The 21,289-nt window shown below is 39.9% G+C and overlaps 1 protein-coding gene across 1 annotated transcript in view; it reads right to left on the reverse strand.

Annotated features, from left to right (window-relative positions):
* uxs1 (UDP-glucuronate decarboxylase 1) overlaps window positions 1-21,289 on the reverse strand; it is a 62,133-nt gene that overhangs the window by 13,542 nt on the left and 27,302 nt on the right. Inside the window, exons 7-9 of the mRNA XM_080753170.1 lie at window positions 17,663-17,767; window positions 11,781-11,840; window positions 9,175-9,296 (exon numbers count right to left, since the gene is read on the reverse strand). Of these exons, the coding sequence (XP_080609296.1) occupies window positions 9,175-9,296; window positions 11,781-11,840; window positions 17,663-17,767 (287 nt within the window). The remainder of the gene's footprint in view (window positions 1-9,174; window positions 9,297-11,780; window positions 11,841-17,662; window positions 17,768-21,289) is intronic.

Genomic DNA, 21,289 nt, shown 5'->3' on the forward strand with positions numbered 1-21,289 from the left:
CACTGATATCATTTTTTTAATGAACTACATTTTATAGTCTAGGACAGGGATTTTCAAAGTGAAAACATAATCTCTTATTGACAAATATAACTTCAGCACTTCTGTCCGACATAAAAACTTTAATCTCCTCTTTGTTCTGCCATCTGGAGTTAACTGGAGACACCAAACAAAGAAAATCTCTTAGCAGTCCTCAAAGTATCATCATCCACATACTACTGTAAATACACTTATCCTCATAAGGCAAAACAAACAGCAGCAGCAGGCACAGATACCATCATAGTCCAAGGAGAATATTTGCAGCTAGTATATACAAGTTTGATTAGGAGGAATTGGGAAAGCTTTATTGTTTTCTCTCGCTCTCTCTCCAATACGCTCATTTCCAACACATGTTTACTGAATAGATATTTGAAAAGATTATGCTCAGCTCAACCAACTCAAATTGAGAATAGCCACCTGGCAAGTGTGATGATAGAGCCCAGATAAAAAATAATAATAATTAGCAGATCTACAAGCTAACAACACTAGGGCTGCCTGGGCACGGTAACCGCCGAACCGCGGTATACCACGTGTTAGTTCACCTATTTTTGACATAAAGCTGTGTGAAATACTTGCCATTAAAATAGTGGTTACAAATGTATTAATTCATTACCAGAGTCCCGTGGTCAGAGTTCTGGTCAGTTTTAGATGAATATAAAGTAGTTCCGGTGATTTGGCAGGGGCTCATGGCCCAATCATTAAAAATAGATGAATCCACAAAACTAGCGTAATTTGTATTGTTGACCTATTTCTACCAAATAGACCAACCTTCGTTCAACTTTGACCCCTCTGTCACATGGTACTATTTTTTGTGTCCAGTATCACTACGCCGCTGCAACGTATTTCCCCAAAACAAGGTGCTTTGCAGTCAGCTGATCAGAACGAAACCTCGCTCTATATGGTAGAAATAGGCCAACAATACAAATGACGCTAGTTTTGTGGATTAATCTATTTTCAATGATTGGGCCACGCCAAATGGCCCCCAACCCATTGGAACTACTTAATATTCATTAGAAACTGACCAGAACTCTGACCACGGGACTCTGGTAATCAATTAATACATTTTTAACCACTGTTTTAATGGCAAGTATTTCACACAGCTTTATGTAAAAAATAGGTGAACTAACACTTTAACAGAGCATACGAGCGGAGCGCGAGGACTAAAAACAAAACTAGCGCTAGACGCTAGTTTCTGCAAGTCGGCTGACCAGTGGTGTAATGTAACTAAGTACGTATACTCAAGTACAATTTTGAGGTACTTTTACTTTACTGGAGTATTTCCAATTGTCAATACTTTTACTTCTACTTCTACTCCACTACATGGCCGATCTACAAGCTCAACAGGTCGCATCGCGACGCCTTTTACTTCTAGCAGAGTATTTTTATGTTGTGGTATTGCTACTTTTACTCAAGTAAAACATTTGAGTACTTTTTCCACCACTGTCGCTGACTGCATTTGCAGGCTAGTGCTGCTGCGGGAACGTGTGTGATCCGTCGGCGGTCTTACAACTTTATCTGTCAAGTCTGGTAACTAAAACCTGTCTACTATATGTTTATATCACCACTCAATGCGATTTGAGACGTGAGTTTACAGAATCACAGTACACGATCACAACCCGTCTCATCTGGTTTGTTCACAGCGTACAGTGTCTGAGAAGCCCCAGTAGCCTACGTTACTATAGTAACCCAACACTGCACAGATCTACAAGCTCAGAACGCGTTGCGGACACAACGTGTTGCGAGCTTGTAGATCTGCTACTTTCGAAGCAAGACCCGCTGTGCTGTACGGGGAAGTATACTGTAACTCTGGCTTATAGGACTGTGGAGCGGCGGATTTTGGGCCGATGATAGGAATATTTTGGCGGTGCGGTAATTACCGCAATACCGTCGGTAATGGGAAGACGAAAACCGCGGTAATAAAATGTTGATACCGACCCAGCCCTACAAACACATTGCAGCACGATTCTGAGCTTGTACATTCTTGCAGTATTTTCTGTGCAAGAGATCGGCTCGTACATCGGCACATATAAATCATGCGAAGGTATACAAGCTTGGAAACTGGACCAAATAAAAGCATAAGGAAAATCACAGAGAATACTGTCTCACTGGAAAATGTTAATGCTATCACAACTAACTTCACAACAGCTACAGTATATTGAGACGATCCTGCCCATTGGAAATCTAAGAACAAAAGCCATTCATTCATAAATGGAAAATTAATGAAAAAAAAAATGTATAAAAAATGTATGATCAATGAATAGTACTGATCAGAACCTGTTGCCCAGTAACTCAGGAACAAAACAAACAAGTGGAAGCATCTACGCAATGATATGTGACAGGGATCAATAAGAAAGCAATCAGTCACATGGCTGGAGCCCATCAACAGGGGCAAGATATCGATTTGATAGACTCTAATCTCTCCAAGAATTCCTAAAACAGGTCATGTACATTATGTAGGTCAGCCCGGCAACCATCATCAAGTGGATCGTTCCAAAATAAATCTATGAATCTCATCCACCACAGATCAATACTGATCATAAGCAATCTTTACTAGGTTCCGCAGAACAATTGCTCAGAAACCAAGCTGAACCTAGAGTAATGTAACCACGGGAAGTCCATAGTGGCACTGAAGACACTACAGCGATTGCAAGTGGGCCCCAAAATAATAAGGCAAAACACTAAGATTTAATTGCTAATAAATATAACAGCTTTTTTCACTCTATACCAAATCTCTTCACCAAAAATAACAGATCAATAGGCAAAGCTCAAGCACGCAACATGCTGCAATTTGACACTGCTATTTTCACTGCAGAACAGTGAAGCAAGATTGTGAAGTGCCAAATGGGAAAAACATGTGTTTCTCTCATGTTTTCTTATGTTTTATTGGTTTTATGTGTATTGAATTCTCCTGTAAAGCATTTTATGACATATTTTGAAAAGTAGCATAACAATATATAATATATAAATAGTTAATTAATTATTATAAATAATAATACAAAGACTGTCCTTTAAACCCGACCAAAAACTAAACAAAACAATAACCATAAACTTCTTGCCAGTCACCTCCAGGCCTTGATAAGATTTCAGATGGAGAGAGGCATTCCAACAATAGACAGAAACAAAGACGGTAAGGTTGACATTGAAAATGTAAAACATGCTACAACAAAATGTGAATGTGTAAAAAAATACACACACACACACACACACACACACACACACACACACACACACACACACACACACACACACACACACACACACACACACACACACACACACACACACACACACACACACACACACACACACACACACACACACAGAGAGAGAGAGAGAGAGAGAGACGCGCGCACACACACACACACACACACACAGAGGTGCTTTCTTTTCATGTGTAAGCTAAACTGAGTAATAATTAGGGCCTGGTCTTGTCATCAAAGTGGGTGTTATTTAATCCTCATCCTAATTAAAATTAATTCTTATGTGACAAACAACAACATGGCAGACCTATCACCTCACAGAAGACGGATATGATTCCCGATAGGCTATACACGCAGCATGGGATGTACTTGTGAATGCATTCAAAAGATGCAGAGGAATACATTAAATGGGATGCGATTATGAAATGTTGGACAAAGATAAAGGGGTGAGAGCTGCAGTCATTCACCCGCTGAAGCTGTGTAAGCCTTTGTCATGCATGATTACTGGGTGGATGTCGTGTCCAAACCCATGTGTATAAAATATGTTTGTTTCCAATCAAAATAGCTATGAGGTGACTATTAAACGACTTTCTCATTTGCATAGAAACAACTTGATTGTTCCTGCCAGGCCAGACAAGAGACTACCGGTATGTTTTTCTTCCTTTGAGTCTGTCTGTCTGTGATTCTGTCTGTGAACTGCTAACCTTGGGCACTGCTGGAACGATTGGCCTAAAACTTTGCACGCACACTCTCAGTAAGGGAGTTTTTTTGTTTTTGTATGGGATCTATACTAGGGCATTCACGAATAGTGATTTTTAGTACTCAAATTATTCGACCTCAAAGTATTCGAATAGACGAGGAGTATTCAACAGGAAATATATATATATACAGTATACAGTATATTTGCATCCAATAAAAACGAGCCATTCTCTGCCTCTCATTGATACGCTGTTGCAAGTCATGAATAAAACAGGCGAGTGAAGGGTTAACCACTGGAGGTGGACCTGAAGGTTAGTGAAATACGATTGGCTCTTGACCGTGGCATTTACAAATGAGCCGCAGCCTGATTGGACTAAGCGACCAGCATGTTTGTGTGCGCTCAGTGCGTCATGCGACCTGATTGGACTAATCGACCAGCATGTTTGTGTGTGCTCAGGGAGTCATTGGGATTTCCCCTGGAACGGTAAATTTGACAGCTGTATAGTTTGCCTGCAACACAGCGCAACAGTTTCTTGTCAGTTTCTCTTTCATGCTCTAAAATATAAATACGGTACCTTAAATCAGTGGTTCCCATTCCCAAACATTTTAGCCCGTGACCCAAAAGAGAAATTAGACAATCGCCCAAACAGCAGATCTACAAGCTCACAATGCGTCGCGCGGCTCGTGCCGTGAGCTGGTAGAAATAATATAAAAGATTACTGTTCAAACAAATCTAATAAGCTAAAAGCAGTTATGCTTTAGCTGATGAAACTTGCAACAGTGTGTGTGTGTGTGTGTGTGTGTGTGTGTGTGTGTGTGTGTGTGTGTGTGTGTGTGTGTGCGCATGCAAACCTTCATTAGACATTAATAGAAGGGTCAAAGGGGGCATCTTCCACCTGCAGCACTCTCAATGTGACAGCCTTACATAAGCGGAGAGGATTACGAGCAAGGAACGATGGGGAATGATAACTGGAAACAGTGGAAAGACACAATTGGAAATTGCAAGTGTGGTTGCCGTGACGCGGGTCACACTTGCAAATGAAGTGTCTTACCATTCAAACTTCAAAAATAATTCACTAATAAACGAATAACCATATATTGTGATCTTTCAGTCCTTGTCCCTTTTATGACCATATATGGAGATCCCTGGTGTCATCAATATTAAGCCCATAGCTTGGAATGTCCATATATGGACATACTGTGTCAGTCTCATGTCGTCTATGATGTCAGACATCTATGATGTCAGTCATCTCCATATTTGGGAAAAGTTACAATTTTAATTAAAGTCAATGGAGAAAATGTATTCACAAATACATTTATACAGTTTTAAATTAAACTATATATAACGTATCTATTAGCGAAATGCACCCGTGTGTGTCCCGATGAAGACGGTCGTTTTGACATATGGCCCAAGTGGTGAGTGCCACCAAAACTGGGAGGAGTAGCGCTGCAAAATAAAGTCTAGAAAATCTAGAAATATGGAAAGATAGAAGGATAGAAGGATAGAAGTTGGACAAGTAGTCTGGGCAGCCAGACGAATAACGGATACAAAATAACGAAATTGGGGATGGATGGTGGCCAATAATTTTCACCGGTTTGCAGGTGTTAACCTGGGCTTCATGCAGCACATCATGGTCTTGTAGAATCAATATTTACACTAACTAACTGCATATCTACTAGCATGCAGCTACCAGGATGAACACCAACAATGGCGAGACAGGCTGCATGGGAATTTACATATACCCTAAGCTCTGTCTAAGCTGCTGGAATCTAGCTAGTGGTGTTAACATTTAGTCAGCCACATCACTGATTACTTTCTGTCCAAGGAGAACGTAAAGACAAGATTTTTTCACCCATTGCCTAATTCACACTCATCACTTTTGCAAATGTCAATGAATTTCAATTGAAGGGACTGGGTGACAGTTTGTCATTTGCGATATTCTAACCTGCCTGCTGATGTGACTGACAACTGGATATGGGAGGCGGACACTTTCTCAGAATTCCCCTGGGCCAGGGCATAAGGGTGACGAGCAGCTGAAGAGAAAAACGGAAGCAGGGGCGAGATAAAGAAATATCACCTGCCTAAGTGAAAAGGCAAGTCAAAACAATCAAATCAGATCATCAAAGGCTGGTGTCAGTCAGTGAGTTAGCATGAGGAAAGGGAAATAATTAATCCAAATGTCTGAGAACGTGTGGAAATAGAAAGGCAGAAGTAGAGTGCGAGTTGACACCACAGCTTACATCTAACATAACTGATGCGTTACGTGAGGCATGTGTGCATAACTGCGTAACAGAAGATATCAAAACCTGAATATTAAAAACAGCATTTCCACCCAAATCAATCACATAATTTTTCTTAGAGGGAAATACAGTCTCAAAAAGCCTTCAGTCATTCTTGTGTCATCCACATTCTGTTTGCCCTATAAATCATGCTGCATGTAATGGCTTTCATTTCATTGAACCACTTTTAACATGGTGTTAAAATAGCCAATCTAGAAGCTCACCACACCACAGAATGTGCTGGTAGAACAGCTCTTTACACACAACAGTAAATATAGGGCTTAAATGGGTCAGAAACCTTGCCTCTTTATTTGTTTTATCAGACTTGAGAATATGAAAAGAAATCTAAAATGTAGGCGTGGTTATCTCAGGGTTATCTGCTGTTAAAACCAGCCATTGGAGGTGTAAAAAGTATAAAGATTCGGCAACGCCATGTTGTATAACCAGTAAAGATTTGCAAGTATTTTACAAACAAACTGTCTGAGCTTTTATCCATGGTTAACTTTCTCCAGCTCTGGACTGTTTACAGCGGGGACAACCGGAGCAGAATGGACGCTAGCGCTGTTGGCTATTTTCTGACTGTGTGTGTGTGTGTGTCGTGACAGTGCGCACACACACACAACGTCCACATGCACAAAAAATAGCAGATCTACAAGCTCACAACGCGTCGCTTTCGCAACATGTTGTGAGCTTGTAGATCGGCTATGTAGCCGAGCTAGCCGTAGCAGTAGCCGCCAAACAGCGTTCTATCACGGGCCACGGCATGTAAACACGGTGGTTTCGGCTCTCAACGAGACAACGAGACAACAAGCCATGGCTAAAATACTCAAATTGAATATATCCGACTAAAACCATTGAAAATATATACCCTAAACTATACCCTAAAGTCCAACTTGAGAGAGAGAACCAGGAAACAGACAGTCACTGTCTACATAGACAGTGTGACTGTTTGACCAGAACTCATGTGCGTTTCCAAATAAAGAACTGCCTGTGTTTCTCTCTGGTCAGTACAGCGAAACCACAAGCCTATGAGCAAATTGAACCACATCATTGCACCCTATCACAACTGACTCATTCATATAATACTATATATTTATAGAAAGTGATTTTGTGTTTCATGACTCTTCAAGTGGTTATGCCACATTAATCTTTTTTTTTTTATCATTTGTATGCACCAAGAAAAAAGATGTGTATACACGTATTGGAATAAATACTGAAACCTCAACGTGATGGGGACAAAAGTGTTTAAGTCCTTATTAGTCACTGTGGGGTACAGTATATGGGTCTCTGTGTGTTTGGAGCATGTAATGTGTGTGGAGTGTAATGTGCAGGTTCATGTGTTGGGACAACATATACTAAACTCTGCTACGAAATGAGGCAGTCTTTGATTCACGAAGGTAAGCTCAATGGTTCTTTTACGTAAAGAATCGTTTATGTAAGCGAGGAAACAGAAGAGAGTTTGGCATGAGAGTGGGGGGGGGGATTCAATGTGTCGCGTTGATAAATGAGAAAGCAGTTATAAATACCTTCACTGTCAAGTCAGTTTCATGGCAGAATATGTGGAATTGTTCGAACAGCAAATTATATATTGCCATTAAAAAGCCCACTGAAGTGATGACTAATTAAAATATGAGTATGAACAAGAAAATGTTTGGATGGAACTTGCTCAGGCTGTTACACTATGACAGGGTTTCCTGCAGGAAAAAGTCTTGACCAGGGGGGGATCTCATGGCGCACGCGCAAAGCGCGTGCGCAGACATTTTTTGATAATTAATTAATTAATTCGAGTAATTAATTCACTTAATTTTTAATATTAATTCTTATTTTTGCCCTATAAAAAACACATGAATGTGCCCATGATGACGGAAAACACAACTACATGCTATACATTAACATACATAAAAAAAGAAGTTGTTCTTTAACTTCTTCGGTGCCATATGTAAAGTGGGACCTCTTATATTGCCGGTTCGCCACCAAAGGGTTAAAAAAATAGTGTGCAAGCTGGTGTACGAATTCGTGCACAGATGATGCACTATGCATGTACACGCTTTTCACAGCTTTCAAACAAAAAAATCCGCTTGGAAATCCGTTCAGGTATTCAGGAGATACCAGCCCTTATGTTTTCTTCAAATGTAAACAAACATGGCTGCCATGTTTGAAAGATAGGGTTGGTATGGGGGTTAAACATGCAATTTCGCGATCACGATCATGCCTAGTACATTGTTGGAGGTCCAAAAAGTTTTTTTGAAAAAAAAAAAAAAAAAGAAAAAAAAAACCCCTAGGCGGGGGGGGGGCGTTTTTTTTTTTCCTGCTTATTTCTCCCACTGGCAAGGGTCTTATCCCTGTATGAAAGGAGTACCAATTGAGGGCGAAATACTCAAGGCTACGTTCCATCCTGGGTAGAGATGGGGGTCGAGAATTTAGGGCTCGTCTGAGGATGACGTAGACTAGAGACGGAACCGATTCGGGACTAATTGAGAATCGAAACTCAAGGTTTTGGCTCATCAATTCCCTTGTCCATTCTAGAGGTATCTGACGTGACGTCATGTCTCAAGAGATGAGTCATGCTATTGAAATTGAAAAGTTGTGGCACAAAAATATGTGTTTCTAAAAAGCTTTTGACTTCTGTATGTGCATATTGCTTCAATGTTGCACTTTAGTTGAAGCCAACATGCTCTACCTTTGATTGTCTGCGCAAATTAAAGTGACCCAGATGAGCACCAATTTGCCAACGACTACCAATAATAGAAAAGGATTGATAGTGAAAGCGAAAAAGGAATCGGATCGATTATCAGGATCGATAACGGGATCGAAATCAATAGAAAATGTACGATCCCCATCCCTAATTCTGAGTCATGTCATTTATTGTATCCTGCAAAACTTGGAAAAATCCCTGAAGAATATTCACCTGCTACTGTCCTTTCTCAGTAGGAATAACATAAAATAAATAAACATGTACCTGTTTCATATAGGCATAACACATGGTCTCTGCTACACGCTTGCCCTCATCATAGCAGGCTCGTGGACCAATAGGGTTTACATGTCCCCAGTACTCCTCATTCTGCGGATGCACCTCTGGGTCTGTAACATACAAATATAGAACATGTCAAGTTTTAAGTGGTGGTGGAGAATTAAAAGTGATTTAGGATGCCTTCACACCTGGATGTTTTAGTGCGATTAAAACAAACCCTGGAGTGTATTGTCAGCAAGTTTGTCCGTGAGCATGCATTCTGAGTGAAATGCATTGACCAGACATACTGCTGTAATCGGGTTTGGCAAGAACAGTCAGGCACAAACCTGTACGGACAATAAATCCGGAAACTTATTTGGTTGTTCAAAGTGTTACACACAAGAAGTTGAATGGATCAAAACCAATGTGCCTTTGAGGCTCCACAGACAGGCAGATCTTAGCACCACTTAACTCATTCGCTGCTTAAAAAAAATGGATGCCAAGTGCTAGGATGCCCCCAGTCTCCATAGACTTCCATGTAATTCATAGTGCACGGATCATGCACGCCCATGCCTAACAAAAAAATCTGCTTGGAAATCCGTTTAGGCATTCATGAGGCAACCACAGTTTTTCCTGTGAACCTGAGCGCAACGGTGGGGGCGCGTTGAGTGTGGGGAACACACATAGCTTTAGGCCTATGTATTGAGAGGCACTCTTGCCGATTTTGGAAGAGACGCGTCGTCAATTGCAAGATATGTAAAAGTTATTTGGGGCCATGATGATAACCTCTTCTTCCCACTACTAGAAATGTATATTGTCTGTGTTATTGTTTACAACCACAATTATTCACGTGTGGCAAGATCGCGGTTCCACCAGTTTTGCTTGTAGGCTAGTGTAGGCTTAGAAGCCTTTTCAGAAGTTAATTTAATGTTTTCCATTTAATGATTTCCTTTATCGTCATCTTGCGCTAATGCACGCAACTGTTTTCACCAGGTTTTAAGGTATTTTAGTTGTTTCTCATAAGCTCACAACCCTCCTTGCCCATCGGCCCCCAACGTTGCGCACAGGTTCACCGTAAAAACTGCGGTCGCATTCATGAGATAGCAGCAATTATGTTTTCTTCATAATATGATAATGATGTTTGTTTACATATTATGTAAACAAACATGGCTGTCATGTTTGAAAGATGGGGTTGGTATGGGGGTCAAACATGCAATTTTGTGATCGCGATCATGCCTGGAGGTCCAACAATATATATTAAAAAAAATAAAAAAAAACATATGTCCAGGCAGCCTGGACATATGGGACAACTCGGGAAACTTGTGGTAAAGCAGTCAATGGGAGTTAATGGGAAGATCTCCAATAAAAACACACACATGAAAGTCATCCCTCTGGTAACAGCACATCCAACATGAACCAGCCAAAACCCAAGGCAGCAATAAAATCAATATACAGGCAGGCAAAAAGGCCTAGTAGTTAGTACTTGCTAGCTCGGTAGGGAATATTGTCATGTACAAGCCCACATGATAAACACATAGATTACAGGGCAGACAACTGACAGGAGTCCTCATTGATCGGTTGTTTGTTTGTGTGCAGACTGTGCATGCACGTGTGAAGTAGGCATTCGTGGAGCTTTGTTTTTTGGTCTGCTCATCTAGAGCACCATGTGTTGATTCAGTGCGTCTGGTGGTGAGTAAATATTTATTCATTATTAACCACCTAATGTTCATAAAATGTAATACTTGCATAATTAAGTTGAAGTAACCGATTACATTTATTGATAATGAACCCACAGTGTAAGCTATATACCGTAAGTTGATCTTCTTAGCTTTTAATTATTTTTTTCTAATTAAATATCTGAATGATACATGTTTATTACATGACTCCAATGACAATGTGTAGTTTTGGGGCAAAATCTGGAGGGGAAAAAAAGGTGTTTTGAAGAAAATGCTGAATGTCAGCAAATCGAGTAAGGCTGAAATGGGTGTGGCCTATATAGGGAGTTGCATGAGCATCTGGCTGGCCCTCTTTCAGATGTTGTCATGTAGATCGGTACACAGTATCTCTGTAGCCATTAAACGAAACGGGTTTCTTACATTGATGCTCCTACATCATGCAAGCACCAGTTAAAGTTACTTTCCATCCCTCATATACTGTATGCATAGTGCACATCCCATAACCCACACACTGCACATCATTTTGGAGCTCATATCTTTGAACGGGTAAGGGCTAGTTTGATTAAAGGAGTAGTTCACCCCCAAAATGTTTTTTTTTCCTATTGAATACTCACGCCATTGAGACTTGAGTTCAATAATATTTTTAGTTTTTTGTCGCACTCAAGTCTCCATGGCGTCAGTAATCAATAGGAAAAAAGTCATTTTGGGGGTGAACTATGCCTTTAAAGCTCAAAATGTAGAACAGGCAAAGGAGAAAAACCCTTAGTTCTTCATACTGTTCATAAAACAATTTGGATGTGAAGATTTGGATGAGAAGTAATTATAAAGAGTAATGGTTTGTCAACTGACAACTGATGTATTATTATGAGATGGACAGGATGTTAAAGGGGATTCGATTCAGATGTGAGGTCATTACATTTCCCTTCAAGTTTGACTTACCTCCATACACCTCAGATGTAGATGCCAGTAGAAGTCTGGCACCAACACGCTTGGCCAGCCCTAGGACACAAACAAAACATTGAGACAAAGTTCCCCACGGGAAAAGCTGAGCAGATCAAACGCAGGGCTAAAACCACCCCCACCCTACCTCGTAGGGTGGGGGTGGGGCTACAACATATATTGTATATTTATGTATAAAATTGTGTTTCATGTGTATAAACATACCATGTTATTGTGCATTCAATACTATACTATATTCATGCTTTTATCATAAAACATGCATGTACAAGTGGCCGTACCAGTGCCATTTATAAACATACCTTATTAACTGAGAACGTCAATACTATCAATCTATCACTAACATTCTGTCAATTGCACAATAATCATATATACAAGCTATTCAAAAGATACAGAAGCATGTTTTTATACTTAAAGACAAATTACATTTTTTTACTAACTAAAAAATATATAAAATGATTTTTTTTTCTTTAAAAAAATAAAACAGGGACACCCTGCAGTATCCCCGCGGACCTCCTAGGGGTCGCGGACCCCCTGTTGAAGACCCCTGCTCTACATGCATGTCTGCCGATATAATGCTGACATTTTGACATGAAGTGCCAAGTCTCCATTTTCTTGATAGTAGGTGTGCCACCACATCAAAATGTCATATTTAGTGTGGTTGCCCCAGACTATAGTACTTCTCTGACTTTATTCCATCTTTCCCTTCCTAGATAAACTAAAAAATAAAAATATGGCACTTCATATCAAAAAGGTTGCCGACCCCTGTCCTATAGGGTTAGGGTTAACTTTATAACAGGCCGATTCCTTTTAACCTTAAATAGCCCATTTGTGCCGGATAAGATTTTCTTAGTTTTTCTTCACAATCTGTAGGAGTAGTTTGTCTAAAAGCTCACAAATGACTGCAATTTCTCTAAGTCATGTGATCACCATGTATCAGTCAGATGTTCCATATTGCATTCTGATTGGTTACAATTAACTTCTAATAATGTGCGGGCCCTGGGTAGCCAACCCGGTCTGGCAGGCATCTGACGTTAACCTGACGTTAACGTGTGAAGGAAAAATGTAGTAGCAAGCAGCTACTAGCAGCTACAACACATACAGTAGCAGCATGTGTCAACAAGTTAGACAAACTTCAATTCTTGACTTTGTCGGCGGACTTCAAAATACGTTTTTTTAATAAAACCAAATGGACCCTTATTTGGTTTCATTCGTGATCTACATTCTTGTGGAGGAAAATCGAGATTCTCATTTTAGCAAGAATCGCCCAGCACTAACAGAGAATAGTAAAATATAGATCAAAAACAAAAAGTATTTGTATTTCTGTGTGGAGTTTGCATGTTCTCCCCATGTCTCCTAGGGTTGATACCCTCACAAAAACATGCAGTAATCCTGGTCTCAATAATGCCTCCCCCTGGCCAGCCGGGGCGCTTGATGGAGGGGAAAGGAACTGGTTGGAATAACGTGTTCCTTCCACGCACTACGTCCATCCCAGGGAAATCCCCCCTGTCAGGTGAAAAGAAACAACTTGGACTACTCATGCATTGAAGGAAGCATGAGGTCAGTCCGTTGTCTCCCCAGGCGCGGCAGAGGGAGAGCAGAGCCCAGGATTACATAGACAATTCGCACTGGGTGAAAAATGGGTTGCAAAATCGTGGGATAAAAATTATAAGTATAAAAAAAAAAAAAAGAAAACACATTCTCTGGTGTTTATTTCACAGACATCGTACAGGTTCTAAGGTTTCAAAAATCATCATTAAAAATGTAGTGTACAGTACAGTACAGTATCTGCCATATATAGCCAGTTATAAAAAAAAAACATATGAGGCCACAGGATAGACCCTATCTATCGTAATAAGTATTTGATGGCCTGTCCATTTTGCATGGACATACTGACGTATAAGTATTTGATGGCCAGTCCATTTTGCATGGACATACTAACGTAATAAGTATTACTAATAAATATGTAATGTTCATTCCCATTTTGACAGCTTTTCACACATTATATAGCACTGATCCATTGAATAATTTATTCATTGCATCATAAATCTGATAAATTGTCACAAGGTCTATCTTAACACGATGACTGCCAGGGGCTACAAGGTGCCGCTAGAGTGCCAGCCATTCCTCCATAAGCCTTCACTATCACATCCGGGTATCCAGGCAGAACTGGCTTTGTTTTTCACTGCAATGAGTGTTATGAGAGTGAACCGGAGGGAGTTAGCTAACAGTTAGCAATCGGCTGTTTTATTTTCAGCCGCAAAAATAACTTTTCCGCTGCACTAGGAACACAGTTCAGAGAAAATGACCTCTAAAGATGTGACTTTGGATTGGATTGGGCGGCGCGTTTCGGCGACGTTACCCGATTACGGGCCGGTGGAAAGAGAGCTTGGTAGGCGGCTTGGATCCAGGGCTAGACCAGGGCTTCGTTGAGGCCTCCGATTATTTAATTCATTTTATTAAAGGAACCGAAAATTTACGGTTTTGGGATAATAAAGGTATCTATCTAAACCTTAATACGTCTTGCAAAAATAGAGTTTTTTTGGGGGGGCTCTAAACTTTATTCTAAACGTTTTTCAATGGAATAAATCGTCGCAACATGTAGCATGGCTCGTTGGAAAGCGATGGACGAGCCAGGACCACCCACGTTGCTACTAGCATCTCAGGGTAAGTAAAATAGAAAAAAAAATAGTATTGTAATGAAAAAAAGAACCGAATATATTCGGTTTTAGCACTAAAAGAGTTAAACCATTTAGACCTGATGCCTTCTAAATCCTTTCCCAAGTTTTCTGAAAAATCACTGTGGGACAGCTGCCTGAGGTCTTCTCCCTCAGAACTAGCAGCAAGGGATTGTGAGATACGTGTGAAAATCTCTAAATCTGTATCTGTGCAAGACATCACTCTATAAGCCATATCTCAAACTGGTAGGTCAAACTGCAATACCAATATGTCAATTTGTAGCTATGATTTCCTGCTTGACTAAAAAGACTTGAATGCAAAAATGCTCAATGAAATACAGTCACAAATATGTAGAGGCAAATCAACAGGCTGTCAAGAAGACCATATGGGGCCCAATGACTATTTATTAATCCACTAGAATAGCATATTAAATATACCATTAATACATGGTAATTGGAATTTTGCACACACAATCCCCCGTACACCAAGGAAGAACCTCTGCCCGAAATTTCAAATTGGCCTACAGGGTTATAGGGTTAATGCTATAACAGGCCGATTCCTTTTGATCTATAACCGTAGGTCATTCTGTAACCCCTAAATAGCACATTTGTGCCGGACAAGATTTTTCTTTGTTTTTCTTTACAATCTGTAGGAGTAGTTTGTCTAAAAACTCACAAATGACTGCAATTTATTTCTGTCATGTGGTCAGATTTTCCATATTACATTCTGATTGGTTACAATTATCTTCTAATAATGTGCGGCAGATATCTGCCCTCCGAGGAACACACTTTTTTAATTTAGAGTCTAGATTCTAGACAATCTTCCACTGTATTTATGTGCTGCCGACTGTCTTGACAAGGACATTCTTTTAAAATTGGTTTAAAAAACTGTGGATGTGAATTGTCTACCGTATGCATAGGTTAAAAACGTATGCATTGTTCTTGCAGCATATTTGTACTCCCCTATTGATTAGCGCAAATAGTTTCTCTGTTAATCTAATCTGTCCAGCAGAAAAACATGTACTCTGGCGTTGCCTAGGTGACAGCCAGCAGCAGGACATATCGTCATGACTACCAGGACCGAGATACTATTCCAACATTCCGTTAGACTGCGAATATTGGATGACCTGAATATTGGATGACCTGTGACATGCCAAGTCTCCTGGTCACGATGACGTGCCTGTACTGCCAAGTTCCAACTACATACAGTAACAACCACCAAATAAAGCCAAAGAGATACAAAGATACCTGTACTGTTGTTGTCATTATCTGAACCTGAGATAAACTAGGAGCGTATGGCTGGGCGATATGGACAAAATCAAATATCACAATATCTTTGACCAGATACCTCAAAAACAATATATTTTTTTATTTGTTTATTTGCACATTTTAAAAAAACAACACATTTGAAACAAATAATATTGACTTGGGTTGTGCAGGTGAGATTTAAAAAACCCAGTTGGGTTTTTATATTATGGGGATAACTACTGTGCTGGTGCAAAATAGTAACACAACTGCAAAGGGGTGCTTAGTGGAGCACAAATCTCTACCAAGAGGAATAATACGTATACTGTGTGACGCATTAAGGTCAAAATGCATGTCACGTTTGTTGGTGTTAGACATGGGCGTTAACTGAACAGTCACGCTCCCATGCCTGTGTCATAGGTCCGTGGTCACTCTTTCTGTCTCTCACTCGGACAAATTGTACAACAGTGCTTTCGGTTTACACATGCTCGCAAACATGTATCCCATAGCCCAATTTAAAACGTGTTTTATCTTGTGTTAAAGATTAGAAGTAATGTAGCGCCCATATTATTTCCATGACTACTTTAACTATGTAGGTTGGTGGTTATTCCACCAGAGGTACTGTAGCCCTTCTGATTTTAAGCCCTTAAGTACAGTATGGGAAAAACAGCTTTCCTATACTCGGCAGCAGTTCAGTAGAATGATTTACCTTCCAGCCTGAAGTTGTACAGTTCCTTTGAAAACTTTAATTTCTCATTAAAAAGATGGTTGGTCAATAATATGACTTAATTCTAAACCAAGTACTGATCTTATAGTAAAAGAGTAAACTATTAGATTTTTTTTGTTCAGTTTTTCAGCTTAGTAAAGGTTTTTCAGTTTTTTAGTTTTGTATGTTTTGTTCTTGTTTTTAATTGTTAGGTATTGTTGCTCATTTTGCTTCCCCAAAATGACCACAAAGGAAACAAGCCTACAGGATTTCTAGTTAGTTTTAGTTCTATTTATCCTTTTGAATTTTATTTTCAATAAACAGCACAGTCATTAAATAATTGCGTGGATGGACAGGGAGTCTGATAATATGAATTCACAAAAATAATATAGCTGTCAATGACCAAAATGAAAATATTCAGATAATGAGTCGAGTCTGAGAAGACAGACAGACAACACAAGTCCCCTTTCTGACATTTTGGATAAATAATTATGTGTAATGCCTATAATAGAACTGTCAGATAGTTTCAGAAAATGACAGGACGATATGACTTCCAGAATTACAGAGGATATCTAGTCTCACATCACAATATCAATATAATAGGGGTGCTGGTAGCCAAGTGGTTAAGGCACATGATGCCACATAGGCTTTTGTGCTGTATCCCAGGTTCGATTCCTGAGCCCGGTGGTGGATATGCTGCATGTCACTCCCCGACTCTCTCTTGCATTGCCATTAAGATTTATGTGCTTGGAGGAGGGGGATTTTGAGGCTTTATCGAAAAAACATAATGCGCATCAGTGCAATGGAAACACTAAGCGAATAAGTTGTGAATTAAAATGTATTGAACTTGCCTGTATTGAATGTATTGAAATCCGAAGAATCGCATTTTATCAGTGGATGGAAACAGGCAAAATGCGCATTTTCTTTTTTCGACTCAGATGATTCGCTTCCTATTTTCGCTAAAGATTTTTTGGAAACGTGACTACTGTTTCCTCTTTGTAAACTGTGCTATTGAATAAAAGCAGAAAAGTACCCCCAGAAAATATCTTTAAAACAATATCATTATAATATCAAGATATTGGACAGCTCTGGTTGCAGGTAGGCATTCTGTACAATGGTGCGAAAAGAGGAAAACTACTGAAAAGAACAAGTGATGCAACTCAATCTATAACCAATCAATTCATAATCATATGCTGTACAAATCAGACAGAGGCCAGCAGTTTGCAGAGACTCACCTAGCATGTTGAGAGTACCTATGGTGTTGGTCTTCAAGGTCTTGATGGGGTTGTACATGTAGTTGGGAGGAGAGGCAGGAGACGCCAGGTGATAAATCTGATCCACTGTGGAGAAGAAGACAGTATATACTTTGTGATATGAGAAGGGTAATAATAATAAGAAAATCTAATCATGTGGATCTCGGGATCTATAGATTCCATGGCTTGCAAAAAAAAAGAAATCACACTCGTGTGAACTGAGCGGTGGAGGCTGCGTGTGTGTGTGTGTGCGTTCGTGCGTGCATTAGTGATGCGCGGTGCGGCCCGCGACCGCAGGAAGTGCTTCTGCTTTGTTAGTTTTTGGCTACTTGACACAGCCTATCTTCAGCTTAATGTAAACAGAAGACAGAACCCAGAACAACTCACGTGTGGACCAGTTTGGATTGTACAAGCTTTTGACTAAACTAAAGTTCATATTATGATATGAAAACAATGCTTCTTTGACTTAAACAACGTACACCCTTTGAAAGTTTGATAAACTTTGCACCTCCGCAGCAGATATAGGTAAGGAGCTGGTTAATTACCTTTTGCAGGTTGGATGCTGTCGTGCTGCGGTGAGAGCATAGATTGTAGGAAATAATATTTTCTCAACAAATTATTTTGAGAGGCGTAGAGCTGTTGCTTTGGTGTCTCGGCGCGGTGCGCCATTGACTAATAGGCTTGTGACTCGATCCTCATCTCTCTATGATACAGTAGTTGTGTTCCGTGTGTATAGTCATACTCATACAGGAGTGTTATCAATTAAAATAAGCATTCATGCCGTCATGTAGCTAATTAACGGTTCATTGCTTTTAAATGTTCGAACGATATTTTTGTATGGCTCTCTTGCACTGCACTGTTAGGCTATGTGCTCTAAATCAATGCTCAACGTTTCTTCTTTCTGTTTTTGCACAGCTGCCTTAAAAATCCACATTCAAAGACGTATTTGACATGTATTTAATGACGGCGGGCCGCGGGCTGAGCTGGGCTGTGAAAATTGATGCGTTGTTGCGGGTTGGGCTGGGCTGGGTCAGATAATTAAAATTGCGGGGGCCCGCGGTCCATAAAAATCACTAGCCCGCGCATCACTAGCGTGCATGCGTGCGTGTGTGTGTGTGTGTGAATGTGAGTGTGCCTGGCCTGAACAAACAGCACCCCTCCCTTAACATGTGTGGTCAGAAAAGGTATTGCAGGCTACATACAGACAGACAGACACGCACGCACGCATACCCACACACACGGCCACGTATAGGCGACGGTGTGACCACCGCTCAAAAAAACAAACAAAAAAAAAACATTTGCTATAACAACTGAAAGTGAGTGACAAAAAACAAATAAATCCCAGTGTCCTATTCAGGTGCCCCTGATCACGCTCTAAAGCATTTAATGACATTGTTGCGTCATAATTAAACTTAATGTTGAGGGCTGAGGCACACTGACTATCAAGAAAATATAAAGACGGAACAATTGTCCTTTCAGACAAACATGTCTGCTGCATTACAAACACCCTGGGTAGCCTGGATAAAGGATCAGTCTCCAGACTGCCACTAGCAGTTGCTGAATGACAACTCCCTCCTGCAAGGCCACACCAGGGTTGCTCCCCAGTCCCCACATGGAATTGACAAGTGAATCAAAAGGGCCAGCATGACCATCAGGTCTGTGGTTGCCCCTGTTGAGAATCTGTCTAACTTAAAAGTGCAAAACCAACATAACCATTTAAATCCTCTGAATGTGGATTGAGCCAAATGACACAGATAAACTAACGATTACTTTCATAATCGATTAATCGGACGATTATTTAAACGATAATTTAAATAGGTCAAAATAAATATTCAGATCATATATTTTTTTCTTGACCGTATATTCCTGCATGGTGTTAACTCAGTTAGCGCCGGGCGACTTTACGAGCGACTAGTTCACTATGGCGTTTGGTGCCGAGCGACTCGGAGCGACTTTTATATAAAAGCATTGTTTAAGCTTTTAATATGTGTTTATAGACGGAGCGAAATGGTTAGCTTACCTCAGCTAATGTCCACACGTAAACCGTGAAAAAAAAGGATACGATTATGACGTCACCTTTAAACCAGGGCTTCCTGTTGACAACAGGCCTCTGCTAGCGTTAGCCTCAATGCAACCATCCGACCCTCACGTAGCTTCACTAGGTCGGATTTTGATTCTGAAACTTTCTGTGTGGCATCTATATACGTCCCGATGCCCATACCAATGGTGGTTTGAGACGATCAAGCACGAATTGAACAGTATTGAGCTGAAATGGTGACCGGCGGCCCGTCCATGTTAAGTCAATGAGGACCAAGTCAGCGTCTCATCCTGTTATGTGGATTTAAACAGGCTTAACATGGGACCATGTCAGTGTATGGTGTATGGTGGTCTCTAGTGGTCATCTGGTGGTATGGTATGCTGAACGTGCATTCGTTAAGGTGGTCTGGTTAAGGTGGTCTGGGGGGATACAAAATAGCTATTTCCTGGCGTTATAAGCGCACATTCATATTCATATTTTGGAAATCTGGCCCTGTATGAGTTAATAAAAGTTCCAGCTATTAGTTGCTGATTCGATTACTAAATTAATTGGCAACTAATGTAATAATAATTAATAATCGTTGCACCCATAGCGCAGATATAACTAACCTTTGTATGGCCATGTTCAAGTCAAGTGACGCTGAATGGACACACAGCTGATGCCTAAATGAACATTGGACCTCATGCAGGAAGCGATATAAAACACATTTTTAAGAGTGTTTGAGAGAACTCTTACTGAGATAAAGGAAAACACAGTCCACAGTTTTGTTTTGTCGAATGCTAAAAAAAACATCTGGGGCTTTGTCAGATTTGTTTATGGTTATAAACAAACCCTGATGAAAATATTTTTTGCTTTGGTATCATTTTCTTTGAAAGTCTGCAGACCACACCATTTGAGCACATGTCTATTAGAGCCATATACTGTATCTGAGTCACCAGGGGACAAAGTATGGAGCCAGAACAGTCTCATAATTCACAAATGCGTACCTCCAGTTTTGTAATTTTTGAAATTTTGTGTTTCCACATTTTGAACTCACATGCCCAGATTTGAAACTCACAAGGTCAGATTCTTGTGTATTTTGTATCTGTGATTTGTATCTGTGTTTTGTATTTGTGTTTTGTATCTGTGATTTGTATTTGTGATTTGTATTTGTGTTTTGTATTTGTGATTTGTATCTGTGATTTGTATTATTATTTGTTATTTGCATCTCTGATTTTTATCTGTAATTCAAATCCACAAAATACAAATCCACAAAACACAAATCACAGATACAAATCACAGATACAAATCACAAATACAAAACACAAACACAAAACACAGATACAAATCACAGATACAAATTACAAATACAAAACACAAATACAAATCACAAATACAAATCACAGATACAAAACACAAATACAAATCACAAATACAAAACACAGACACAAAACACAGACACAAAACACAGATACAAATCACAAATACAAAACACAAACACAAAACACAAATACAAATCACAAATACACATCATATAAATCCACAGATCATGCACGTCTGCTGTGAGGATTTTTTTTCCGCCACTAGGGGGA

This window comes from Nannobrachium achirus (assembly GCF_963921795.1).
Source record: "Nannobrachium achirus genome assembly, chromosome: 22".
Classification (NCBI taxonomy): domain Eukaryota; kingdom Metazoa; phylum Chordata; class Actinopteri; order Myctophiformes; family Myctophidae; genus Nannobrachium; species Nannobrachium achirus.